This window comes from Oncorhynchus mykiss, chromosome 17 (genome assembly GCF_057628025.1).
Source record: "Oncorhynchus mykiss isolate SJ-2025 chromosome 17, ASM5762802v1, whole genome shotgun sequence".
NCBI lineage: Eukaryota > Metazoa > Chordata > Actinopteri > Salmoniformes > Salmonidae > Oncorhynchus > Oncorhynchus mykiss.
Genome location: NC_143038.1, coordinates 35,184,531 through 35,210,230, shown reverse-complemented (window position 1 = coordinate 35,210,230; position 25,700 = coordinate 35,184,531). Strand labels below are relative to the sequence as shown.

At 45.4% G+C, this 25,700-nt stretch overlaps 1 protein-coding gene across 50 annotated transcripts in view; it reads left to right on the top strand.

The window, feature by feature from the left end:
- The window catches only part of plekha6 (pleckstrin homology domain containing A6), a 172,192-nt gene that overhangs the window by 121,662 nt on the left and 24,830 nt on the right, over window positions 1-25,700 (top strand). For 13 of the 50 annotated variants that reach the window (XM_090205348.1, XM_090205341.1, XM_090205342.1 and 10 more), the window contains 10 exons: window positions 15,899-16,014; window positions 16,163-16,729; window positions 16,887-17,409; window positions 17,597-17,683; window positions 20,388-20,456; window positions 20,611-20,691; window positions 20,897-21,046; window positions 21,427-21,522; window positions 22,417-22,528; window positions 22,790-22,929. In XM_090205348.1, coding sequence (XP_090061474.1) covers window positions 15,899-16,014; window positions 16,163-16,729; window positions 16,887-17,409; window positions 17,597-17,683; window positions 20,388-20,456; window positions 20,611-20,691; window positions 20,897-21,046; window positions 21,427-21,522; window positions 22,417-22,528; window positions 22,790-22,929 — 1,941 coding nt within the window. Of the gene's footprint in view, window positions 1-15,838; window positions 16,015-16,162; window positions 16,730-16,886; window positions 17,410-17,596; window positions 17,684-18,261; window positions 18,316-20,387; window positions 20,457-20,610; window positions 20,692-20,896; window positions 21,047-21,426; window positions 21,523-22,416; window positions 22,529-22,789; window positions 22,930-25,700 lie in introns of all 50 variants that reach the window. The other 37 variants (XM_090205346.1, XM_090205337.1, XM_090205347.1 and 34 more) reach the window with 6 other exon arrangements.

Genomic DNA, 25,700 nt, shown 5'->3' with positions numbered 1-25,700 from the left:
AGAGAGCCCATGTTGTATAAATCTAGAGAGCTGTGCATTGTAGCGGGACTTCGATATAATATGTAGGATCATGTGTTGTAGTCCCTTATGTAAAAAACACATGAATTTCACGTGATCTCATGTTAATATGATAACGTGACAACATGACAACATGTAAAGCAACATGTGATAACATGAAACTACACACGTGAAAACATGACATTTCTACTCATTTGAAATATTGTGATTTTCCACATGAAATCCTGTGGTTTTTCTGTAAGGGATATGCTTGGCCTGGCTCTCTATTTTTCTACCTCCCTTGTTGCAGTCCCATACTCCCTTTCCCACCAGCCTGCCCAACCTCTGATTGTATCTGCTTGTAAAGTAAATTTGAATGGTTGTATTTTTTTGTGTGTCTTTCCTCCCTTCGAGTCCCACACTCCCCTATCACCATTCTTCCTCTCTCTCTCCCTCTCCCCATGCCACCCTCTCACTCTCTCTCTCTATTTCTCTCTCTCCATCTCCGCCTCCCTTCATCATCTGCTCTCTTCCCAGCTTGGTGTGGTTTCCCAGGGTCAGGGTTGTAAGGGTTGTTTATTGTGTTACCTTGTACTCAGCCTGGGAGCAACACGTGTGTTCTATCTGTGTCTGTTTGTCTGTCTGTAGGTCTGCTTGTCTGTCTACCTTGGATGCTCTCCAAGACACACACACACACACACACACACACACACACTTTGGTACAGTGCAGGGAAGTTACAAGTTACACTATTACAAATCATCCCAGCTCATGTCTTGGTAATGACAGCCATTAGCTATACTGTCTGAGTGATGGGATGACTGTCTGTGACTCGTTTACTGCTTGCCATAACCACGGCAAGTAGGGGTGCTGGGGGTGCTGCACTACCCCCTGAATTTTTTTAAACAATAATAAAAATACAAAAATCACAAAAGTAATGCACTTGGCATTTACTACTATTAGCGGGAAGAATGAATGAAAGGTTTGTTGTGAGTTTTTGCCCTGTCCCTTTCTTTGTGATTGTCATTGTAATGGTATCTAGAAAGAACAAAACCTTGTCCTCAAGCATTTACATCAAAAGGTGCAAAGTTATGGGCAAAGACACCTAACATCCACATAAAATAAAATATTTTTCGTAATAAAATAACATGGACTGCAACCACTGTTTGTGTAGTATTAATGTACGATCCTTACAAACCACTTCATGTAAATGTAAATTACTGTATTGTACATAGGCTGGTCATCTAGGTTTGTACCTGTATACTTTCCATCACCATGAAGAAGAACAATGGACAATACAGTAATTGAGTACATGGAGGCATCAAGGGGTTTGTGATGATGTGATATGATGCTGTGGCTCAGTTGGTAGAGCATGCTACTTGCAATGCTAGGGTTGTGGGTTTGATTCTCACTTGGCACCAGTACAAAAACATATGAAAATGATTGCTCTGGATAAGAGCATTTACAAAAATTGAAAAATAATGAATACACCATTTCAGCTTTAAGTTGCATTTGCAAAGTATTTCAAGAAACTAGAAAACATATATCAAGCAATTATCAGACTCAAGTTACAAATGCTGGCAAACACATTTAGTTTTAAAAAATGCACAAAAGCAGTACACTGGAACTTTGCTAGTCCTGTATTAGCGGACCAATATAGAAGTCTACAGTGCGTCACAGCACCCCCATCCCCAAACGACTTCCCACGGCTATGCTGCTTGCTCTGTGATAGCCAGACAGACAGACACACAGGAGGGAGAGAGAGAGACTATCAGCAACAGCAGACTCCAACACTCAGTGAAAACAATGTCTTGAGCAAACCTTAAAAATGTGCTTTCTACCAAAATACCTTACGACAGACCACGTATACATTGTACACACCCTTATTGGCAACCAAACCAACCAAAACAAAAACAAAGTATTCTCATCAAATCAAATCAAACTTTATTTGTCACAAGCACCGAATACAATAAGTGTAGACACAACAGTGCAGTTCAAGAAGAGTTAAGAAAATATTTACCAAGTAGACTAAAATAAAAAGTAATAATACAGAATAACACAATAAGAATAACAATAATGAGGCTATATACAGGGGCCACCGGTACCAAGTCAGTGTGCTGGGGTACAGGTTAGTTTGTACATGTAGGTGGGGGTGAAGTGACTATGCAAAGATAATAAACAGCGAGTAGCAGCAGTGTACAAAAGAGAGGGGGGTGTCAATGTAAATAGTGCGGTGGCAATTTTATTAATTGTTCAGCAGTCTTATGGCTTATGGTAGAAGCTGTTGAGGAGCCTTTTGGTCCTAGACTTGACTCTCCGGTATCGCTTGCCGTGCGGTAGCAGAGAAAACAGTCTATGACTTGGGTGACTGGAGTCTGTGACAGTTTTATGGGCTTTCCTATTGTATAGTTCCTGGATGACAGGGAGCTTGGCCCCATTGATGTACTGGGCAGTTCGCACTACCCTCTGTAGCACCTTATGGTCAGATGCCGAGCAGTTGGCGTACCAGGCGGTGATGCAACCGGTCAGGACGCTCTCGAGAAACTTTTGAGGATCTGAGGACCCGTGCCAAATCTCTTCAGTCTCCGTATGGGGAAAAGGTTTTGTAATGCCCTCTTCATGAATGTCTTGGAATGTTTGGACCATGATAGTTCGTTGGTGATGTGGACACCAAGGAACTTGAAACTCTGGACCCGCTCCACTACAGCCCGGTCGATGTCAATGCGGGCCTGTTCGGCCCGCCTTTTCCTGTAGTCCACAATCAGCTCCTTTGTTTTGCTCACCTTGAGAGAGAGGTTGCTGTCCTGGCACCACACTGCCAGTTCTCTGACCTCCTCCCTATAGGCCGTTTCATCGTCACTGATCAGGCCTACCACTATTGTGTTGTCAACAAAATGAATGATGGTGTTGGAGTCGTGTTTGGCCACGCAGTCGTGGGTGAACAGGGAATACAGGAGGGGACTAAGTACACACCCCTGAGGGGCCCCAGTGTTAAGGATCAGCGTGGCAGACATGTTGTTGTCTACTCTTACCACCTGGGGGCAGCCCATCAGGAAGTTCAGGATCCAGTTGCAGAGAGAGGTGTTTAGTCCCAGAGTCCTTAGCTTAGTGATGAGCATTTTGGGCACTATGGTGTTGAATGCTGAGCTGTAGTCAATGAACAGCATTCTCACATAGGTGTTCCTTTTGTCTAAGTGGGAAATTGTGGAGTGCAATTGAGATTGAGTCTTCTGTGGATCTGTTTGGGTGGTATGCGAATTGGAGTGGTTCTAGGGTGTCCGGGAGGATGCTGTTGATTTGAGCCATGGCCAGCCATTCAAAACACTTCATGGCTACCGACATGAGTGCCACGGTGCGGTAATAATTTAGGCAGGTTACCTTCACTTCCTTGGCACAGGGACTATGGTGGTCTGCTTGAAACATGTTGGTATTACAGACTCTGTCAGGGAGATGTTGAAAATGTTAGTGAAGACACTTGACAGTTGGTCCACGCATGCTTCGAGTACACGTCCTGGTAATCCGAGTACATGTCCTGGCCCAGCGGCTTTGTGAATGTTGACCTGTTTAAAGGTTTTGTTCACATCGGCTACCGAGAGCGTTATCACACAGTCACCCAGAACAGCCGGTGCTCTTGTGCATGCTTCAGTGTTGCTTGCCTCGAAGCGAGAATAAAATGCATTTAGCTCATCTGGTAGGCTCGCATCACTGTGCAGCTTGCGTCTTGGTTTCCCTTTGTAGTCCTTAACACTTTTCAAGCCCTGCCACATCCGACGAGCGTCAGAGCCGGTGTAGTATGATTCAATCCTAATCCTGTATTGACACTTTGCTTGTTTGATGGTTCGTCCAAGGGCATAGCGGGATTTCTTAGAAGTGTCCGGATTAGTCTCTCGCTCTTTGAAAGTGGCATTTCTAGCCTTTAGCTCAATGTGGATGTGGATCCATGGCTTCTGGTTGGGATATGTACGTACAGTCACTGTGGGGACGTCATCGATGCACTTATTGATGAAGCTAATGACTGAGGTGGTGTACTCCTCAATGCCATTGGATGAATCACTGAATATTTTCCAGTCTGTGCTAGCAAAACAGTCCTGTAGTGTAGCATCCACATCATTTGACCACTTCCGTATTGAGCGAGTCACTGGTACTTCCTGCTTTTGTTTTTGCTTGTAAGCAGGAATCAGGAGGATAGAATTCTGGTCAGATTTTCCAAAAGGAGGGCGGGGGAGAGCTTTCTATGCATCTCTGTGTGTTGAGTAAAGGTGGTTTATGATGTTTTTTTCTCTGGTTGCACTTGTGACATGCTGGTAAAAATTTGGTAAAACTGATTTATTTTTGCCTGCATTAAAGTCCCCGGACACTAGGAGCGCCACTTCTGGGTGAGCATTTTCTTCTTTGCTTATGGCCTTGGTTGAGAGCAGTCTTAGTGCCAGCTTCATTCTGTGGTGGTAAATAGATGGCTGCAAATAATATAGATGAGAACTCGCTTGGTAGATAGTGTGGTCTACAGCTAATCATAAGGTACTCTACCTCAGGCAAGCAATACCTCGAGACTTCTTTAATATTATACATTGCGCACCAGCTGTTATTGACAAATAGACACACCCACCCACCCCTTGTCTTACCAGAGGTAGCATCTCTGTTCTGCCGGGACATGGAAAATCCCGTTAGCTCTATATTGTCTTTATCGTCGTTCAGCTACGTCTCAGTGAAACATAAGATGTCCCGTTGGTAGGAGAATTTTAATTGTAGGTCATCCATTTTATTTTCCAATGATTGCATGTTAGCAAGAAGAACGGATGGCAGTGGGAGTTTACTTGCTCACCTACAGATTCTCAAAAGGCTGCCTGATCTGTGGCCCCTTTTCCTGCATTTTTCTTCACGCAAAGGCGTGGATCTGGGCCTGTTCCATTGAAAGAGGATATCCTTCTCGTCGGACTCGTTGAAGGAAAAAGTTTATTCCAGGTCACGGTGAATAATCGCTGTTCTGATGTCCAGAAGTTACTTTCGGTTATAAGTGATGATAGCAGCAACATTATGTACACAATAAGTTAAAAAAATAAGTTACACAAAACGCCCCCAAAAATAACCAAATAGCAACAATTGTTTGGGAGAATGTAAAACGTTAGCCATGTCGTCGGCGCCATTATGTTCATGCTTTGTTGAATAAAAAATATAGAAATTACTTCCACAAGGCTGTGAATGATTTGGGAGACAAGTCAAGAAGGGCCTTCTACTCTTTCAAAAGGAACATAAAACTTGACATCCCAATTAGAATCTTGCTAAAAATACTTCAATCAGTTATAGAACCCATTGCCCTCTATGGTTGTGAGGTCTGGGGTCCACTAATCACTAATCACTAATCAATAATTTACAAAATGGGACAAACCCTATTGAGACTGTGCATGCAGAATTCTGTAAAAATATACTTTATACTATACTTGCTAGTTATCAAAATCCAGAAAATAGCTGTTAACTTCCTGTTAGGTGGTTGTAGTATTTATGCTTACACATTCCATCACAAAGCCTTCGTCTACAGAGAGATTAACCTAGAGAAGACTCCCCTCAGCCAGCTGGTTCTGAGGCACACTGCCCACAAAATGAGGTGGAAACTGAGCTGCACTTCTTAACCATCTGCCAAATGTATGAACACCTTAGAGATGCATATTTCCCACAGATCACACAAACCCACAAAGAATTTGAAAACAAATCAAACATTGATAAACTCCCATATCTGTTCGACAAAATACCACAGTGTGCAAGCACAGCAGCAAGATATGTGGTCCGTTGCCATGAGAAAAGGGCAACCAGAACAAACAACATAATGTAAATACCACCAATATTTATCTGTTAATGTATTTTCCCTTACTATTCGAGAGAGAGAGAGAGAGAGAGAGAGAGAGAGAGAAAGAGAGAGAGAGAGCGAGAGAGAGAAGGGGCTGTCCCATTGTCTCAGAGAGAGTATGAGCTGTAGATGCCCAGAGCAGAGCATAACAGGAAGCGTATCTGTAAGATGGTAGGTAGTCTACCTCTTCCTGACATGGAAGAGACTCAGTGACATAGAGAGAGAGAGAAGTGTCGCCAATGTACCCCAGGGCATGTTTGACTAGTCAAGCACACTGTGTACTGTATCCCTACATCCGTGGCCTTGGTGTTTACACACACACACACACACTTACGAACTTATGGACACACACACACACACACACACACACACACACACACACACACACACACACACACACACACACACACACACACACACACACACACACACACACACACACACACACACACACACACACACACACAAATTAGATCAGAAAGCATCAGGATCACAGGAGGCTTGTGGTCAGGGAGGGGTGGGGGGTGGGGGGGATGAAGTGGAGGACGGGGAGGAAGGGGGGACAGGATAGTAGAAGAGAAAGGTTCAAGGAAATGGGATGGAAATAATGAGGGGTGGGAGGAAAGGAGAGAGGGGACATGTTTGCCGTTTTAACGGTTGAGAACATCTGCACTCGTCTGCACTCATCTGGCACATCTGTCCGTTCCCTGTTCGTCATTGCCGTTGCCTCCTGCACCGTGTTCAATGGAGCGAGGGAGAGAGGAGTATTCCATGAACACCGGTTACACCCCCTCACCAGTGTCTATTACACTGTCATCCTTATACACCCCTCTCCTCCCTCTCTCTCTCTCTCTATTCATCGCTCAGCTCTCCTCACTGCCGATCCCCCTCCAGGCGGAGCCCGGGGACAGCAGGTAATCATACATCTTCAATCCAGACTCATGTTGCCAATGACCTGCATCCCTTATAACAGCTAGAAGAAAAGGGAGAGAGAGGGGACAAGTAGAAAGCGAGAGATCTCTTAAGTAGAAGCCCAATTGGATTTATACCAAAACATAGTACGACCGATCATATTTGCACCCTACACACCCTGATTGATAAACATTTATGCTTGCTTTATCAACTTCCAAAAAGCATCTGATTGTATTTGGCATACAGGACTGTTCTAAAACCTATTGAAAGTGGTGTAGGGGGTAAAACATATGACATAATTAAATGAATGTATACTGGCAAAACGTGCAGCATCAAAATTGGGAAGAAAATATTATAATTCTTTAACCGGGGGGGCGGGGGGTGGTTTATGCTAGGTTTACAATATGAGTCTAGCGCTCTTCAATATTTACATCAACGACATGGCCACTATTCTAGTAAAATCCTCAGCCCCTGGTGTTAGCCTCCACAATTCAGTGGTTAAATGCCTGCTTTTCGCAGATGACCTGTGCCTTCCTGTCACCCACAGCATGTGGCCTACAGCAGAGCCAGACCTGGGTCCTGGCAGTAAACCCCCCCAAAAATTATGATTTTCCAAAGAAGATCCAGATCTCAGGGAATTAGACCAAAGTTCTCAATTAGTACAAAATATGTAGAGTATTGCACACACTACAATTACTTTTAAAAATTGTCTTAACTGGACACAGTGAATGAACTGAGAGAGAAAGCATGCAGGGCATTCTATGCCATTGAAAACAAACTCAAATTGAAATACCTATTCAAATTTGGCTAAAACTAAATGAATGTGCCATTGAACCAATTGCACTTTACGGCAGCGAGGCGTGAGGTCCACTTGCAAAATAAGATTTCACCCCATTGAATCCCTGCATGCAGTGTTCTGTAAGATTCTCCTACATGTCCAAAGGAAAACTACAGCATGCAGGGCAGAGTTAGTCCAATATCCACAAATAATAAAAACTCCAAAAAGAGCAATTAAGTTTGGGAAACATCTAAAATACAGTGACCCCCTCTCATATCATTACTAAGCTCTGCAATGCCAAGAGCTGAGCAAAGAAGAGTCCCCTCATCCAGCTGGTCATGGGGCTGAGTTCACAAACCTGTTACACTTACACACTGAAGCCTCAGGACCAGAACATCCAATCAATGAAAATAAATCAAATTACACAGTCAAAACAAAACTACATTGCTTATTGGGAAACACAAGCACAAGAACATAGCAAAATGCAGTGCTATCTGGCCCTAAATCGACAGTACCCCAAGGCAAACTATTTGTCCATGGTTACTGATCAAAACCTTTGGAGACTTTGACAAGATGTAGGCTCGTTGAGCACAGCCTTCCCATTGAGAAGGGTAGACATAGGAAAACCTGGCTCCATGTAGAGGAAAGGCTGTGCAACCACTGCACCACAGCAGAACCTGAGACGGAGCTGCATTTCCTGACAAAATGTAAAAAAAATATAAAAATTAGAGAGATAGGGGGAAGAGAAAGATGAGGCTATTAAGAAGGGTAAGAGGGCATGATTTTGCATACATTTACAGCATTATCTTAATATTTAACCCATAAAACTGTAATAATTTATGTCCCTTTGCCCTCAGAACAGCCTCAATTAGTCTGGGCATGGCCGATGTTGACTCCAATGCTTTCCACAGTTGTGTCAAATTGGCTGGGTGGTGGACCATTCTTGATACACATGGGAAACAGTTGAGCGTCAAAAACCCAGCAGTGGTGCAATTCTGGACACAAACCTGTGCGCTTGGCACCTACTACCATAACCCGTTCAAAGGCATTTAAATAGTTTGTCTGGCCCATTCACCCAGAATAACACACAATCCATGTCTCAATTGTCTAATGGCATAACAATCCTTGTTTAACCTGTCTCCTCCCCTTTCACCTACACTGATTGAAGTGGATTTAACAAGTGACATCAATAAGGGATCATAGCGTTCACCTGTATTCACCTGGTCAGCCTGTCATTGAATGAGCAGGTGTTATTAATATTTTGTATACTCAATGTGCATACAGTATACCCTACTGGTACTGACGCTACTGTTACTATGGTATTGCCATGGCTTGCATCAGCATCCTCTCTTCAGGTGGAGGTCCCCTAGCACTCGCCAACGTGCACTCTCCACCCTGGCACGCAAAGATGTCGATGGCATCAAGTTTGCTACCTAGAAACGATAAGGACACACATAAACACATGCACGCGCACAAGCACACACACATACACACACACCAAACGATGTCTGGATTGCCTATCTCTTCTCACCAGGCACTGATGCCTGTTGTCTAGGTCCAGGTTATAATTAACCACCCTAGGATAAATATAGATCTTCAGAAACAACAACCTGACAGAAACACTCACATCACAGGCACACACACACACACACACACACACACACACACACACACACACACACACACACACACACACACACACACACACACACACACACACACACACACAAGCATGCACGCACACTGAGAAGAGAGGATGAGAAGAAGGAGATAAGAAAGATAAGGGAGGATGGCTTGGATACAGGCACTGGTCATCATGGCGATGTAATTGGCCTCAGTGAATCACTAGGCCTGGGAGAGACACTGGTCTTGCGGTTGTCTTTGACAAGCGTGACTCACAGCTGGGTATTGATTTATTTCAGTAGACTAGGGATGGCAACTTTGATGGGGATGGGGGCCACAAAAAAATCTGAACACATGAGGGGCTGCAGTGGCTTGCAGGTCTGTGTACCCACATCCATAACCACAAATGCTGTAAGAGCCGGCCCTAGCCTTTTAGGGGCCCCAAGTAACATTTTGTTAGTGGGCCCTCTAGCCCACCAACAATAGTCAGAAGGCCAGCATCCCGTAGTCGCCTCTTCACTGTTAACGTTGAGACTGGTGTTTTGCGGGTACTATTTAATGAAGCTGCCATTTGAGGACTTGTGAGGCATCTGTTTCTCAAACTAGACACTAATGTACTTGTCCTCTTGCTCAGTTGTGCACCGGGTCCTCCCACTCCTCTTTCTATTCTGGTTATAGACAGTTTGCGCTGTTCTGTGAATGGAGTAGTACACAGCATTGTACGAGATCTTCCGTTTCTTGGCAATTTCTCGCATGAAATAACCTTAATTTCTCAGAACAAGAACAGACTAACGAGTTTCAGAAGAAAGGTCTTTGTGTCAAAACTCCCTAAGGAGATGTGGGTGTGGAGTCAGGCGCAGGAGAAACAAGTTCAGAATGAAAAGGGTGTTTAATAAACCATCAAAAATCACAGGACACCTGACTACAGCAGTAGCCATGAAACACACTCAGACACAGTCCAGGAAAAAAAACACCTGTAAAACATGAACTAGCGAAAAACGCAACCCAAACTGACAGTAAACAGAAAAAATTCTGCACAAAAACCCAAAGGAAATGTCCTGAAAAATACCCCCCCTAATGAACCAAAATGAAACCAGGTGAAAACACAAAACAGACAAAACCAAAAGAAAAGGAAAAAGGATCGGTGGCAGCTAGTAGACCATCGACGACGACCGCCGAGCGCCGCCCGAACAAGGAGAGGAGCCACCTTCGGTGGAAGTCGTGACACTTTGTTTGTGGCCATTTTGAGCCTCTAATCGAACCCACAATTGCTGATGCTCCAGAAGGCCAGTTGTATTGCTTCTTTAATTAGCACAACAGTTTTCATCTGTGCTAACATAATTGCCAAAGGGTTTTCTATTGATCAATTAGCCTTTTAAAATGGTAAACCTGGGTTAGCTAACACAACGAGCCATTGGAACACAGGAGTGATGGTTGTTAATAATGGGCCTCTGTACGCCTATGTAGATATTCCATAAAAAATCTGCCGTTTCCAGCTACAATATTGATTTCCAACATTAACAATGTCTACACTGTATTTCTGATCAATTTGACGTTATTTTAATGGACAAAAAAATGTGCTTTTCTTTCAAAAACAAGTACATTTCTAAGTGACCCCAAACTTTTGACTGGTATTGTGTGTATATTTGTATATACAGTGGGGCAAAAAAGCATTTAGACAGCCACCAATTGTGCAAGTTCTCCCACTTAAAAAGATGAGAGAGGCCTGTAATTTTGATCATAGGTACGCTTCAACTATGACAGACAAAATTAGATTTTTTTTCTCCAGGAAATCACATTGTAGGATTTTTAATGAATATATTTGAGTATTTATCTCAATACTTTGTTATATACCCTTCGTTGGCAATGACAAGGGTCAAACGTTTTCTGTAAGTCTTCACAATGTTTTCACACACTGTTGCTGGTATTTTGGCCCATTCCTCCATGCAGATCTCCTATAGAGCAGTGATGTTTTGGGGCTGTTGCTGGGCAACATGGACTTTCAACTCCCTCCAAAGATTTTATATGGGGTTGAGATCTGGAGACTGGCTAGGCCACTCCAGGACCTTGAAATGCTTCTTACGAAGCCACTCCTTCATTGCCCGGGCGGTGTGTTTGGGATCATTGTCATGCTGAAAGACCCAGCAACATTTCATCTTCAATGCCCTTGCTGATGGAAGGAGGTTTTCACTCAAAATCTCACGATACATGGTTTCCACCCCCATGCTTCACAGTTCTTTGTCCTCCAAACACGTCAAGTTGAGTTTTTACCAAAAAGTTATAATTTGGTTTCATCTGACCATATGACATTCTCCCAATCTTATTCTGGATCATCCAAATGCTCTCTAGCAAACTTCAGACGGGCCTGGACATGTACTGCCTTAAGCAGTGGGACACGTCTGGCACTGCAGGATTTGAGTCCCTGGCGGCGTAGTGTGTTACTGATGGTAGGCTTTGTTACTTTGGTCCCAGCTCTTGTGATAATTTTGACCCCACGGGGTGAGATCTTGCGTGGAGCCCCAGATCGAGGGAGATTATCAGTGGTCTTGTATGTCTTCCATTTCCTAATAATTGCTCCCACAGTTGATTTCTTCAAACCAAGCTGCTTACCTATCGCAGATTCAATCTTCACAGCCTGGTACAGGTCTACAATTTTGTTTCTGGTGTCCTTTGACAGCTCTTTGGTCTTGGCCATAGTGGTGTTTGGAGTGTGACTGTTTGAGGTTGTGGACAGGTGTCTTTTATACTGATAACAAGTTCAAACAGGTGCCATTAATACAGGTAACGAGTGGAGGGCAGAGGAGCCTCTTAAAGAAGAAGTTACAGGTCTGTGAGAGACAGAAATCTTACTTGTTTGTAGGTGACAAAATACTTATTTCCACCATAATTTGCAAATTAATTCATTAAAAATCCTACAATGTGATTTTCTGGATTTTTTTTCTCCACATTTTGTCTGTCATAGTTGAAGTGTACCTATGATGAAAATTACAGGCCTCTCATCTTTTTAAGTGGGAGAACTTGCACAATTGGTGTCTGACTAAATACTTTTTTTGCCCCACTGTATATTAATATGTTTTATTATTATTTTCTTAAAAATGTATCCTCTGCAGCATGAGGCCCATGGGCTACAAGTCGCCCGTCTCTGAATTAGACATTTTGTTGACTAGTATTACTGTTGTCATTTTTTTGGACCTCTTTGATATTTAATTGCAGTGTTGAGAGGTAGCAATTAAGCAGTTCATTGCACAGTTTACACACCTCTGGGTCCTGTGCATATGATGAATAAACGTTGATTCGATTGGAATTTTTGTACAAATATTGAATATAATTATTTTGAATATCATGCTAGTTATACTATCTAATTGACTAGATACTGTTTCTCTAATAAAAGGGTATTTTGCTGCAGTTCCTAGTCTAAACTGTATAATATATATATATCATGCATACCAACAACTGCCAATTGGCGCCCTGTCGACTTCAATCTAAGTAATGGCTGTTGCTAGCTAGTATGAGCTGTCGTGCCATGGCCCTTATAGTGAATGAGTCACAACACAACACAACACAGGAGGGAGTGTTATTCTCCTCAACACTGACTCTGGGGTGAGATCTGCCCCAGGTGTGTAGTGGAACCTGGTGAACACACACACACACACACACACACACACACACACACACACACACACACACACACGCACAGCTCATTGTCTCACCTGTGTGAGTGTGTGCAGGACCGGTTTTACGACTGCACCGGGGGGGTGAGTTGAGCAACTGTTTGAGATCACATACACCTGAACTTATTGTTTTGTCCTGGTGAGGCAGTTGACGTGATGAATTAAAGGACTTGAGAGCTGACTTTATCTTGCCAGGTCGTCCATTTGAGATTAAAATCTCTTTTGTTTTCTTCCTGTTGTTGTTTTGACCTTGATGATGTACAATAACAATTCAGACAAGATTTTATAGATAAAATAGCAGAGAAACCAGCTCTGAAACAATCAGTCAGGCTGTCAAGCTATAACAGCCAGTGGTGTTCTATGTCTTTGGACTAGAATTGCGTTGTCGTCTTTTGGTCTGTGTTTTTAATAGCTCTTTTAAAGATTGTGTTGAGTGTGTGTGTGTGTGTGTGTGCGTGTGCGTGTATATGTGCGTGCGTGTGTGTGTGTGTGTGTGTGTGTGTGTGTGTGTGTGTGTGTGTGCGTGTGCGTGTGTGCGTGTGTGTGTGTGCGTGCGTGTGTGTGTGTGTGTGTGTGTGTGTGTGCCTCAGCACTCCCCATTCCCAGTCCTTCCTTCCGGCTGGTGTGGAGTTGCTCTGATCACAGGCAGACTGCTAATGTGCTGACAGAAGGACACAGAGCTGAAAAGGTTGTTAAAGCTCAGACACACACTGGCCTCAGAGACGACTTGGCAAACTTGATTTTAGAATTAGAATATTAATGTACGACATGTTGGCTCTCTGTTCCAAGACAGTTAGGCTACACTCTAGTTAGAATACAAATGAGAATGTTGTTGTCGTGATTGGTGTTTGGTGCAAACATGGAAGCTAGTTTGGCAGCCACTGTACTGTATACTGTCTCTATAGGCATACTGTGCTCTGTCGAACACTAGTTTGCTGCTACCACTGCTCAATACTTCTGTCTCATACTGTATCTCAGAGAGTAGTTCTCTGTGTTGTCCACTGTTGACTGTGTTCTCCCCACCGACTAACCTTCCACAGAGGCACAAGGTGTCCGGAGATCTTTCACCAGGAAGACTAATAACCTTTAAGTCAATGCTTTAGGTTTTACTTGACCTTCTACTGATAAGGACGTATGCTGTGTACCACTGTGTGTGTTCTCACACTACTCCCTACCTACAGTGCCTCGTTAGGCACTCCCTGTCTCCCTATGTTGGACTGCTGCCAGCCAATACCATGTACTAAGACGCGGTATTACTCACATGCGTGCCGAATACTTTCTTGGGATTTCTAGTTGAGGAGTTTGTCAGGTGTGACTTGGGGAAAGGTAGAGCAGGGGAGAGGACGGGTTTCTCTCATGACTCTTCCTGATTAGGGTTATTCCTTGTTGTCTTGGATTGCTGTCTTTGGGGGCTTTGGGTTGCATGGTTTAAACCTCCACAGTAGACAGGGACAATGGACCTTTGACACAGTGCTTTATCTACGAATATGTTTCCTGTGTTCTATTGTCTAATCTGTACTGTGTCGAAGATGACTGGGGTCATGTCGGATCAGTGAACAACTGTCCAGTGTCTATATGTAGCTGGCAGAATGTGTATTACTAGTCGCCACGTTTTGGACAAAGTGCATCGAAATAGAACGTTTGATGGCTCAACTTACTTGCACCCCTTTTAGTGCACATCACACTTGTTTCCGCACACCTGTGCCCTCTTGGCTCAGTAACAGATCATCGTTGTCTCATTCCTCTCCATTGACTAGTGACGCAACATGATTGTGCACAATGAAGTTTTTACACACTTCTCTGAAGCTGATATGCCTCTACTGCCCTCATGTGGCAGATGAGAGAAATTACGGTGTTAACCCCGCGATTTTCACATGTTGCTGTGTAGACTAGAATGACCTGTGAGCTAGCTGACCAAGCACAGTGGCACCAGGGAAGAGAAAGGACATGAATGTATCATCTCGTTATTAACCAGTATTTCTTTCAGGACACCAGTGCTTGCCGGATATTTGTGGGTCCTTGAGTTTCACAGAAATATAAGACATACACTGTGGGTCTCACTGCACCCTTACCTCTCTCTAGGATCCTCGCCCACCCCATTGCCTACCTTTACCCTCTGGGTACCCCACCAATCAATGTGCTCTGACCTCTGACCTTTATAACCTTCTGACCCTTACCGATCTCTCCTCTCCTCCCTCTCACCCCAACCTGTGAGGACCCCTGAGCATAGCTGTCCTCCATTGTGTAGAGTTCCCCGGCTGATCTTATTTCATGTAGGTAGTATTCACCCTTTATTCACCCTTTCTCTTCACCTCCTCCCAACTGCATGGTTCCTCTGCTCACTGCATGGCGTCGGTGACTAACTGCTACAGAGTGACAAACTGGATTCACCCTGTTGGTTTTACTGCCGAGCGTCTGTAGACGGAGTGACTGTTTTTAAACTGCGTGTTAACGGGTGTGTTCGACATTACAGCCAGCCAGCATTGTAGGCAAGGCGCGATTGACCGATCTACAAATCGCCTCGCATCTTAAATAACAACTCACTGTTACTCGTAGATCAGTCAGTCAGTCACAATTTACCCACAATGCATGACAGATTTGATCATTCGAAACACAGCCATTGACTGAGTTCTAAATGGCCTCGTGGATATGCCCATCCTTCACTGCTGCGTTGCCATTCTAAAGGCTGGATATTCACCACTAACCTGACCCTATTTTCTGACTGCCCTAACCTGGCCGTGGTTTGCATGCTCTAACTACTCACCAATATATCAGTCAATGCTGATAATTGAAACTAAATACAGCTGTTTAATCATTCTCAAATATGCTAGTAGTACTGTGTATGAAAGGTTTGTTGGCCATTGACAATTATTCAAGGCAACATTAAAATGCATGCGTTTGAGGCCTGTGTGTGTGATTTTGCTTAAAATGCATGAAAGTGTGTGATGATGCTGCTGCTGATGTTTCACGTGAGGAAGGCTCTGTCCAACACCGTATCTTCTCTCTGTCTGTTCCAGGTTTGGTACGAGGAAGAAGAGGAAGGTGAGATTAAGGGCACCATTGTGTTCTGCCTGCAGGCTGAACACGCAGGAACACGCACGTACTACTTCGGCGCTGAGACTGCCGAGGAACAGGAGGAGTGGATCGACGCTATGAACGAGGCTGCACACGTCCAGATACCGCCTGCACAGAGGTCCACACAAGCACACACATGCATGGACGCACACACACACACACACACACACACACACACACACACACACACACACACACACACACACATGCGCACTCACGCAAGCAGGCATGTACACACACTTTCTAACTCTGTCCCTTCGCCACAGGACCACCAACTCCGAGGCCACCACGCCCACAGCAGAACTCCATGGTAACACCTTGGTAACCAAAGGACCTGAACCACACACCCAGACACACACACACATTGATGACATCGGCCAGACGACTGAACTCCTAGATCCAAAGCGCGGATCACGAGAACCCGCACATCACAAGGTCAACGGGGTCGACGCCATGGAAACGCCCCCTCCCTCTACCAGCTATTCAGAAAAGGACGGGAGGATGGGGGGAGAGAGAGGGGAGAGGGGGGAGAGAGGAGTGCTTGGACCTGGGGGTCCATCCCATCACCAGCCCAATGGGTGGGGCAACTACGGCCCCCCAAACCATGGAAACGGACCACCCCAGGGTAACGGGCGGCCACCCCAGGCACCTCCAGAGGGAGGGATGAGAGAGGGGAGGGAGGTGAGGGAGCAGCCTGAGAACGTGGTGCTGAGACGGGGTTTCGTGCCACGGACAAACCCTGAGAGACAGGCCCAGAGGAAGAGCTCCATGACTCAGCTACAGCAGTGGGTCAACCAGCGCAGAGTCATAGCTGTACAGGAGGACTTGAACAGGTGAGAGAGACATAGGTAGAGAGGTAAGCGAGAGGATGAGGATGAGTAAGAGGAAGTGAGATTAAGGGAGTGGTAGAGTGAAGAATTGTTTGTATTTTTAATGTCTACAACTACATGTTTTCCCTTCAACCGTCTCTCTCTCGCTCTCTTCCCCCAGTCCATCTCATTATTACACAGTGAACCGTGGCGTACCAGCTGACTACTACAGCATCTACAGTAGCGTGGGGGGCGGTCCGGGCTACGTGGAGGAGTACCCCCTCTACCCTCCAGGCGTACGCCCTGACAGCATCTGCTCCGTGTCAGCCGTGGGCTACGACCGCATGGGCCCCCCTCGCTGGACCAACGATGAGAAGAGACGCTCACTGCGGGACGGGCCCCTCTACAGACCCCCACCCCCCCGAGACCCATACGGCCCCCCACCCAGCCCTGCCTATTACGGCCAGATGGATGCAGCCCAGACCGCCATGAGGCGTCTGTCCATCCAACCTAGGTCTAGGTCCGTTCCCAGGTCCCCCTCCTCGTCCACGGGTGGTCCCTACTCTCCCAGCCCCCATAGCTTTGCCTCGCCTATCTGCTCACCCTCGGCCCGGTTTGACAGAGGACCAGGCAGGCTACGGGAGGATGTGATCTACGCTGACCCCTCTGTGTATGGACTGAGGAGATCACTGAGCTCTCCCAAGGTGAGAGATGGGAGAGGGTGTGTGTGTATTTGCGTGTGTGGTGGGGGAGAGGGTGTAGGTGTACAGTTTGTGTGTATGTGGTGGGGGAGAGGGTGTGTGTGTGTGTGTGTGTGTGTGTGATTTGTTTGTGTTTTTAGGCCAAAATCATAGTGATCCCAGAACATCCTGGTTATTTATCTTATTTCAGTATGATTACCCTGGAGACAGGAGGTCGCTAAGCCAAGGAATGTACCACTACAACTACCCTGCCTCCCCCTCTCTCCACAGCAAAATGGTACGTCCTCCCAAAGAATGTTACACTGTCAAGAGATACAGACCAATGAGTCCAATGTCAAGTTTGGGAGACACTTGGCTAGAGTACTCACACACACTTTCACACACCTACACACTCACTTGGCGGGGATAAGGTCCTCGGCAGCTACCTCTGCTTAAAATGTAACCAGCAACTAAAGGTATGCTATAGCTGTGCTTTCCTGTTGTTTCTGGTTTGAGTTCTTATGTCTGTCCTCCCTGTCTCCACTATCTCGCTGTCTCTTTTTCTTTCATTCTTGGTCACTCTCTTTCTCCCTCTTTTTTTTGTCTCTTTCTTTCTTTACTTCTGTCTGTCTGTCACTCTCGCTCTCTCTCTCTGTCCCTCTCTCTCTCTCTCTCTCTCTCTCTCTCTCCCTCTCTCTCTCTCTCTCTCTCTCCCTCTCTCTCTCTCTCTCTCTCTCCCTCTTACACTCTCCCTGTCTGTTTCTGCATCTGCTGGTGCCACTGATGCTGCTGCTACTGGTTTGACTGGCGTCTCTGGTACTGGGTCTTGCACTGTCCTTGTCCTTTTCACTGTTGCTGCTTATGCTGCTCTATTAGGAGGACATGTTAGACCTGCAGCTCCAGAGAAACCTGGAGTACCTCGATCAACAGGTACGTACCGTGGTCATCTCTGGACACACCTCTTACCCCTGCCGTGGAACACATCACAACGCCAAACCAGATCGGATTGTTTAATACATTTAATACCTTCACACATTTCGTTGAGTCAGTCAATTTGTGAAAGCTTTGTAACTTACTGAGTACAGAGCAGAAGTCGTGAGAAATTTGCGAAGAGTGACATTCTGATCATCCGCAAACTGTTGGTTATATCAAACCCCGTCACACAGTGCGGTTGACAGCATTTGTGTTGACAACGTTTGCCACATTGTTTAGATGTATTGTCACGTGGAAGATTGTCCATGTTGTCACCTGCTAAACACCTGTTTCTCACGAACACAGTCCACATTCACTCCCACTGTCTTATCTTCTTTCCCCTGTCTCACTGTCACGGACTGCTTACACCTTATCATAATGACCAGGTCATAGTGCTACAGTATACACACCATTTCAGATCACTGTACCACAGTACTGGAACTCTTTGTTGGACATTGTACACAAACAGAAATGTGTCTCTTCGATGTATCCAATTTCATTCTCAAATGTCAGTAAGAAAGGACAAAAAAAAACACTCGTCAGGGATTATTACTGCTAGACGTCAGGCTCCTGGTCATTACTGTGGCAACCAGGAGAATGATGGGCAGTGTGTTTTGCCCCAGGTGACCGGGAGAGATCACGTTGTCGGCATGGTAACCAGAATGGTGGAGCGATCCTCCCCTAGAGCAAAGCTCTTCGCACAAGTAAGAGAGGAGAGAGTGTCCCAGAGAGACAGGCTTCAGCTAGACCCACAGCCCCCCACAAAAACAATGATTTTCCACCTAAAGCATTTGAACTTTTCATATAAGTAACCAAGTAAAAAATCATGTTTCTAACCAGGACCCAGTCATATGCCATAACCCAAAGGAAAGCAGTTCCAACCCACTATTTGTAAAACACTGCTCCACAAAGACTCCCATACCCTCACACTATCCCCCTCCTCAAAGACTAATAATAAGACACATGTGTAATAATAAGACACAATAATAAGACACTAATGCTTTTCCAAGAAGCCTGGACCGTTACAGCACAGATTGTTTTGTACGTGAGTTGTAGCCACAGGCTTTCTGCTTTCAGAGTGTAACTAAGCTTGTGCTTGTGCTCCTTCCATAGAGGTCAGCTACTGCCCTCTTCAGGGCTTTTCTAGTCACTAGTGATTTAGGCTAGGAGGCTCAACTGTTGTCTAGACAGAATCAAGGTGAAGGATTTCCTTCTGACTCCACAGTCTCCCCCAAGGTCTATACAGCCAAGCCCAAGCCTGCCTCTCCCTCCTCTCTCCAGTACCCTACTCTAGCATGTGGATGTTAGACGCTAGGCTCTCTTCTAGCTTTCGGTTTCTTTGTCCAACCAATTCGATGGCGATTTTAGTTATCCATTTTGCTTCACAGTGCAGTGTTGTATGTGTCTTTGTTAAGTTCCTTTGTTTTTCCATCTGTGTTCTATGTCATATCCTGTCTTGTGCTGTAGCCTAATTGTGTCTTGTTGCTTCACAACAACCGCCCCTCTTCTGCGTGCCCCTCTGTCTTCACTGCGATGTCATATCCTCCTTCACATACTTTCCAATCACAGTGCTCCATAAGGACATGGACAACCTGGATATGACCTTTGACCTTTTGACAGAGGGGTTTATCATTCCAGCTCACCCTGTCGGCTCTTACTGCTCGATGCTGTAAACATCACAGTTTTATTTATGCTTTTTTAAAGTTATTGATTGGATATTGTTATGATCTTATTTGTCTAGTATATCAGTATTAATATAGATTCAATATAAATTGTCCTGTGTAGTAGTGATGTCATATGTACAGTATGTACTATGCACATGGTATGGTACAGTGTTTTACACTTATTCTGTTTGGTTCTACGCTATTGATAAAGTGTTGTTTACAGCCATATGGATCTGGGCCATTCCAATTGCTCACTCTGGCTGCGAGTTGTTTTTCAAACCCTTGATCTATGGAGAATTTATTTTAATTGGGTTCTGTTTGATATACTGTTAGTATTAAGAATGAGTCCTGCCTCTGTTTTCCCAGGTGCCTCCGTTCCATGACCCATACAGGGAGCTTCACCCCACACTGAAACTCAATGAGATTGAGACCAGCGTAAGGCCACATCCCTCCATCTAACCATCCTCTCTCCTCCTCTCTTAAACAATCAACCTTCAGAAACCATCCTCTCCCCTGCAAACACACTTCCTCCAATGTCTCTCTCTCTCTCCCTCTCTCTCGTTCTCTTTCTCTCTCTCTCCTCTGTTAGAAACTCTTGGGTCGTCTGTGTGAGCAAAACAGGTTTCTAAAGGACCAGGAGGAAGTTGTTCACAGGCTGAGAATGGACAAGGTACTGTACGAAATACAAAGCTGCTAAAGAAAGTAAACATAAAAGACCACCCCTAGGTAAAAACCTAGCGTTCCTCTTCCCCTGTCCTAACCTTAACCATTATCAAGTGAGAATGCAAAACTGACCCAAGGTTAGCATCTCAGGGCAACATCACCCTACTCCCCAACCATTGCCTGACATGTCCCCTGTTACCTGCTGTTCCCAGGACAGCCTAGAGGGAGCACTGGTGGCCACACATCAGGAGATGGAGCTGTACCGGGGTCAGCCGCTGGTTGCAGACAAACTACAGCTGAAGAAGGAGACACTGCAGAACCAGCTCATCAACATCAGAGGAGAACTCTCCCAGGCATCCAGCGTAAGACACATACAGGAGATTATAGCAATCTATGATAATCCATAGTGATCCATTATATATACTGTAACCTAAATGTGATGAGTAAATCAAGGAGATCCTTTCGAGGTATCCTGTGAAAGAGACATGGAGCATAACCCATTTCTCTAAATCTAAACTATGATCTTCTATTTGTAATCTATAACATCTGATAACCATCAGATGACAACTATCCTACTCCAATGTGATAGATACTGTGTAGTCAATGGATTCAACATACAGCCAGGGTTTTTCACGCAAAGGAAAAAAACGCATGTGCCCACCACCGGAGGCCCTTTTTGGTCTAGGAAAAACCTTCATAGTTCCAGGTCCTGAGTGTCTCCTCTATCCCCTGCTGTCCCCAGGCTCTGACCACCACACGGATGGAGTTTGAAGCTCTGGAGGACGAGGTCAACGCTATCCATGGGGACCTGTGGGAGCAGCTCAACGCAGGCGGGCAGGTACACGGACACCCTCTCTTCATCAGGACCCCACACTGGTCATCTACTCTGTGATCCACCTAAATCTTCAACATTTTTCTTGTGGCGTGTTTTTAGTCACCAATTGAACACTGAATTTGAAGCCTATAAATAAAATGACTAGAATGGAACTGATCCTATAATCTCCCCTGCTCATAACCCACCTGTATGGTTCCATTCTAGCTTCTAGGACTTTTCTTTGGCTGTTTTCCAGGTACCACAGTGTTATCCTAGGTTGCTAATAGCTGAGCGGAAACCTTCCTTCTAATCAATAATTTAAAAAGCACATGAATCGCTCATCAATAAGAAATGAACACAATTAAAATGTTCATCATGTCCTATTTATCATTGTGTAGTCAACCTGCCCCATTAAACACCTGACTGTCACTCCTTTCCATGGGATGTAACCTGGCTCATGGTGGTGAACTGTGAAGAGACTGTATATAAGAGTGCAGTGTCTGTGACCCACTCACTAGCACAGTCGTATTCACTAGGAATGAAATGGACGCAAACGGGCCGAAACTGGGAGAGAGTACATGCATGTTTTCATTTTCTGTTGCAAAATGTTTTGCTACGTTTTGCTACAGTGTGCACTAATCAATGCAACCCTGTTGTTTTCTAAGACAATAAGGCTACCTGGTGTCACTCTCTCACACTGCTCTGGCCTTATAACTGAGCCACCGACTGTAACTCCTGCATCACTCACTGACTTGTTTTCTAACAGAATACTTGATAATAACAAAAATATGTTATTAACAAGCTAGTATTCAGTAGTATACTTAAAATGTTATTCTCTAACATTTTCCTCTCCTCTATCCTTCTCGTATCACCTTTCCTTCCCTCGTCTTCTTTCCACCCCCTACTCTCCTTGGTCAGAGTGAGATGGTCCATAGACACATTCAGAAGGAGTTCTGGAGAGTTCAGGAAGTGTGGGAGGGGCTCCACAAGAGCAACCTTTCCAGAGGCACAGACACAGCCAAACACAGGGGTACGCATCACCTCACAACAACATAACATACACTATAGTCTCACACAAATATAGTAATTGCCACTAGAACACAACATTATAATCAAATAAATTAATAAATATAAGTATTTGGGTGAACAGTATGCTACATGCATATCTAACTCCCTTCTCTCTTTTTTTAATCAATATCTCCTATCTTCTTTTGTTTACGCAATTCTCTTTCTTGTCCTTTCCTCTCCTCTTCTCTCATGTCCCCATCTCCCTTTCCCCTCTCTCCCACAGTGGCCAGTGCGGCATCAGGTTCCTTTAGCACCAATAGTCCTGCCAGTCCCCTGAGTTCAGTAAGCCTCACCAGTCCACTCAGCCCCTTCTCCCCAGTGCCCGGCTCCCAGGCTTCCCCCACCAAACAGCTGGGTCCGGAGGTAAGCACCAGCCCTTCCTACCACCCACGCAACCAACCAAACACCAACCTGGGTCTCCACCTGTGTCCTCATCCTGACACCCACCTGAGTCCTCAACCTAACACCCAGCCAGATCAAAGTGTTCATCTAGGTCCTGAATCCAACACCCAACTAGGTGCTGATCCAAATAGACCAGTGTCTGAGCCAAAAACCCACCCGGGTCCTCAACCTAACATCCACCTGGGTCCTGACCCAAACACAAAATACCCCCATATACACTCTTTACCTCACACCCAGTCCAGGTCTCTCAGTCCTGAAACACAGTACCAAATCCTGTACTTAGCCACCCAGTCCCGTCCTAAACTTAAATCCATACTTAACACCCAAACAAGTTCTGAGCCAAATAGGCGCCCTGGTCTTGAACCAAATGTACACCCTGGTCCTGAGCCAAGCTCCCAGCCTTGCACTTGCCAAGCCAACCAGCTTGCCCCTGTAGAGAGTATAGACACCCAGCAACATGCACAACCATACACCTCCCAAGCCAACCAGCATGACCTTAGAGACACCAAAGACACCCAACCAAACGCCAGCCCCAACCCCAACCCCACCCACAGCACCAGCCAAGTCAATCAGCTTGCCAATATGGACAGTACACATCTAGAGCCATACAGCCACCGAGCCAGCTCTGGAGTTCCACTCCTCCAAGGAGACAGCCATAGCTTTACCCACTCACCCACCCACCCTGCCAAACTAACCAATCAGCAAGCACCTACTGGCAGTAACCCCAGCCACCAACACACCCAGCTAGCCAATGAGCTTTCCCCTCAGCCGAAGCAGCAAGCCATTGGCTACAGGAAAGATGTTCTCCCAGACCCACCTTCCTACCGAGCTAGCTACCCTGCCTTCCTCAGATATCCACCTCAGCACACCCACCTGACTGTCCCTGAGACCAAGTACTCATCTTCCCGCCAAAACTCCTGTCTGGTTAGCCAACTAGCCTGTAGCCATACTCCAGACCCACATGAACACTCCCTACCACCTCACCCCAGGACCAGAGTGCTCAGTACTGAAACACAGTACCGGGTCCTCTGCTTAGCCACTCAGTCCCGAGAACAATCCCAAGGACGATCCCGCTCACGTACCCGCACTCGCCCACTCACCTTCCCCAACAACCAGCTAGATGTTAGCGACGGTGCTTTCCCTACACCCCACACCCTGATACCACCACACACCCATCCAAACAACAGGAAGACCCATCTATAGACCTGGTGGACAGTACGGTGCCACAACTGCAGCAATCGTAGCCCACACCAGACAGACTTGACACAACAACAGTTAGAATGTGATGTTGTACTATGTTATGATGATGCAGCTTATATTACAGTGTATTGCCAATAGTAAAAAGCATAGCTGGAAGTTTGAAACAAAATGTGTTATGCTTTCTGGGGAAAAGTTGAGGCTGAAGGTGACTAATGGTCCAAGTCAGTGGTTAATAAAGTTAATGTTCCGTGTCCAGCAGGCTCAGGGAATCCTCACTGAAGGACATTCCCAGGAAAAAGGGAAGTCAGAGGTTTTCAACCTGCATAACACATAGTTAAATAATTATATAAAGTGCCATTTCAACATCAATGACTCCTTTCACTGCCAGAAAAAGAAACTAGCTCTGAAGTTCCTGTTGTGCTGTTATTGACCAGGGCTCAAACACACGTTTTCCTTTCATCTCAAATCTAAAGAGCATGACCTGGTGTGTCCACCAGGCAACAGAGAGCCTTCACATATCTCCTGATCCACTTAGCTAAGATTCAGTTAGAGGCAGTTAGGATGACAGGTTATTTCAAGTGTTCTGCGTAATCCCTGGCCAACTACACAGACACACATTATTTATAGAAACATAATCGGGAGGTGGAGCAGAAATGTGGCGATGTGGAAATGTTCTCCTGTTTCTTCACGGCATCACTCACTATGCAGAACATGGCACTCAGTGGTGTAGGTCTGTGGGATACACAAAGTGCAAGGCAGACCGTACGCTCAGATCCGCACCTCTGACCAATTAGGAAGTTGTGTTTTCATCCATCTTATCTGTGGTTGGATGGCCGTGTGATATAGTCCTCCAGGCCTTCAGGGTCTGCCGTTCTTCTTTCCTCTATGGTGCTTAATCAATCAATAGATTCATTCATTGGTATCAAGGAATATGATAGGCCAAGAAATCCCCTCAGCGGGTTTCCCAGGTCCATATCAGTTGATTGATTAAAAGTGAGGGATGTAGTTCAGACGATACGGAGGCGCTCTGGCACCGGGGACGGATCCTCCTGTTTTAGTATGAAACCCTGAAGCCTGTAGTGCTCTGCCTTCCTCTGGCTCTCAGCCAACTCTCTCTTTCTCTCTGTTGGGAATGGAGTTCATAATGCCGCTGAAATTTGAATTATAGTGCAGAAAGAGCAGAAAATAACAGTTGATTTTGTGAATCATATAAGCCTACGTATCATCTGTGTTGCGTAATAACTGTAACTGTTTACAGTGTCTGTCGAAAACTGTGGTGCTACTTTCTATCTTGTTTTTCAAATTCAGCAGCAATCGGTCTGTATCAGTACTACTAATATGATTAGAATGCATCAGTGTGTGCATTCATGCTAGCTCTCAGTACAGGCATCTTATTGGACACTTGTGACCCATTACCCCTGAAGTTCTTGGGGTCGGGGCTCCATTCCTCAAATCGTCCCATGATCCTCTCTGCTCTGCACTCCGCCTGGCTTTTGTCACTCCTCCTGATGCACAGCGCTCTCTCTTCCTCC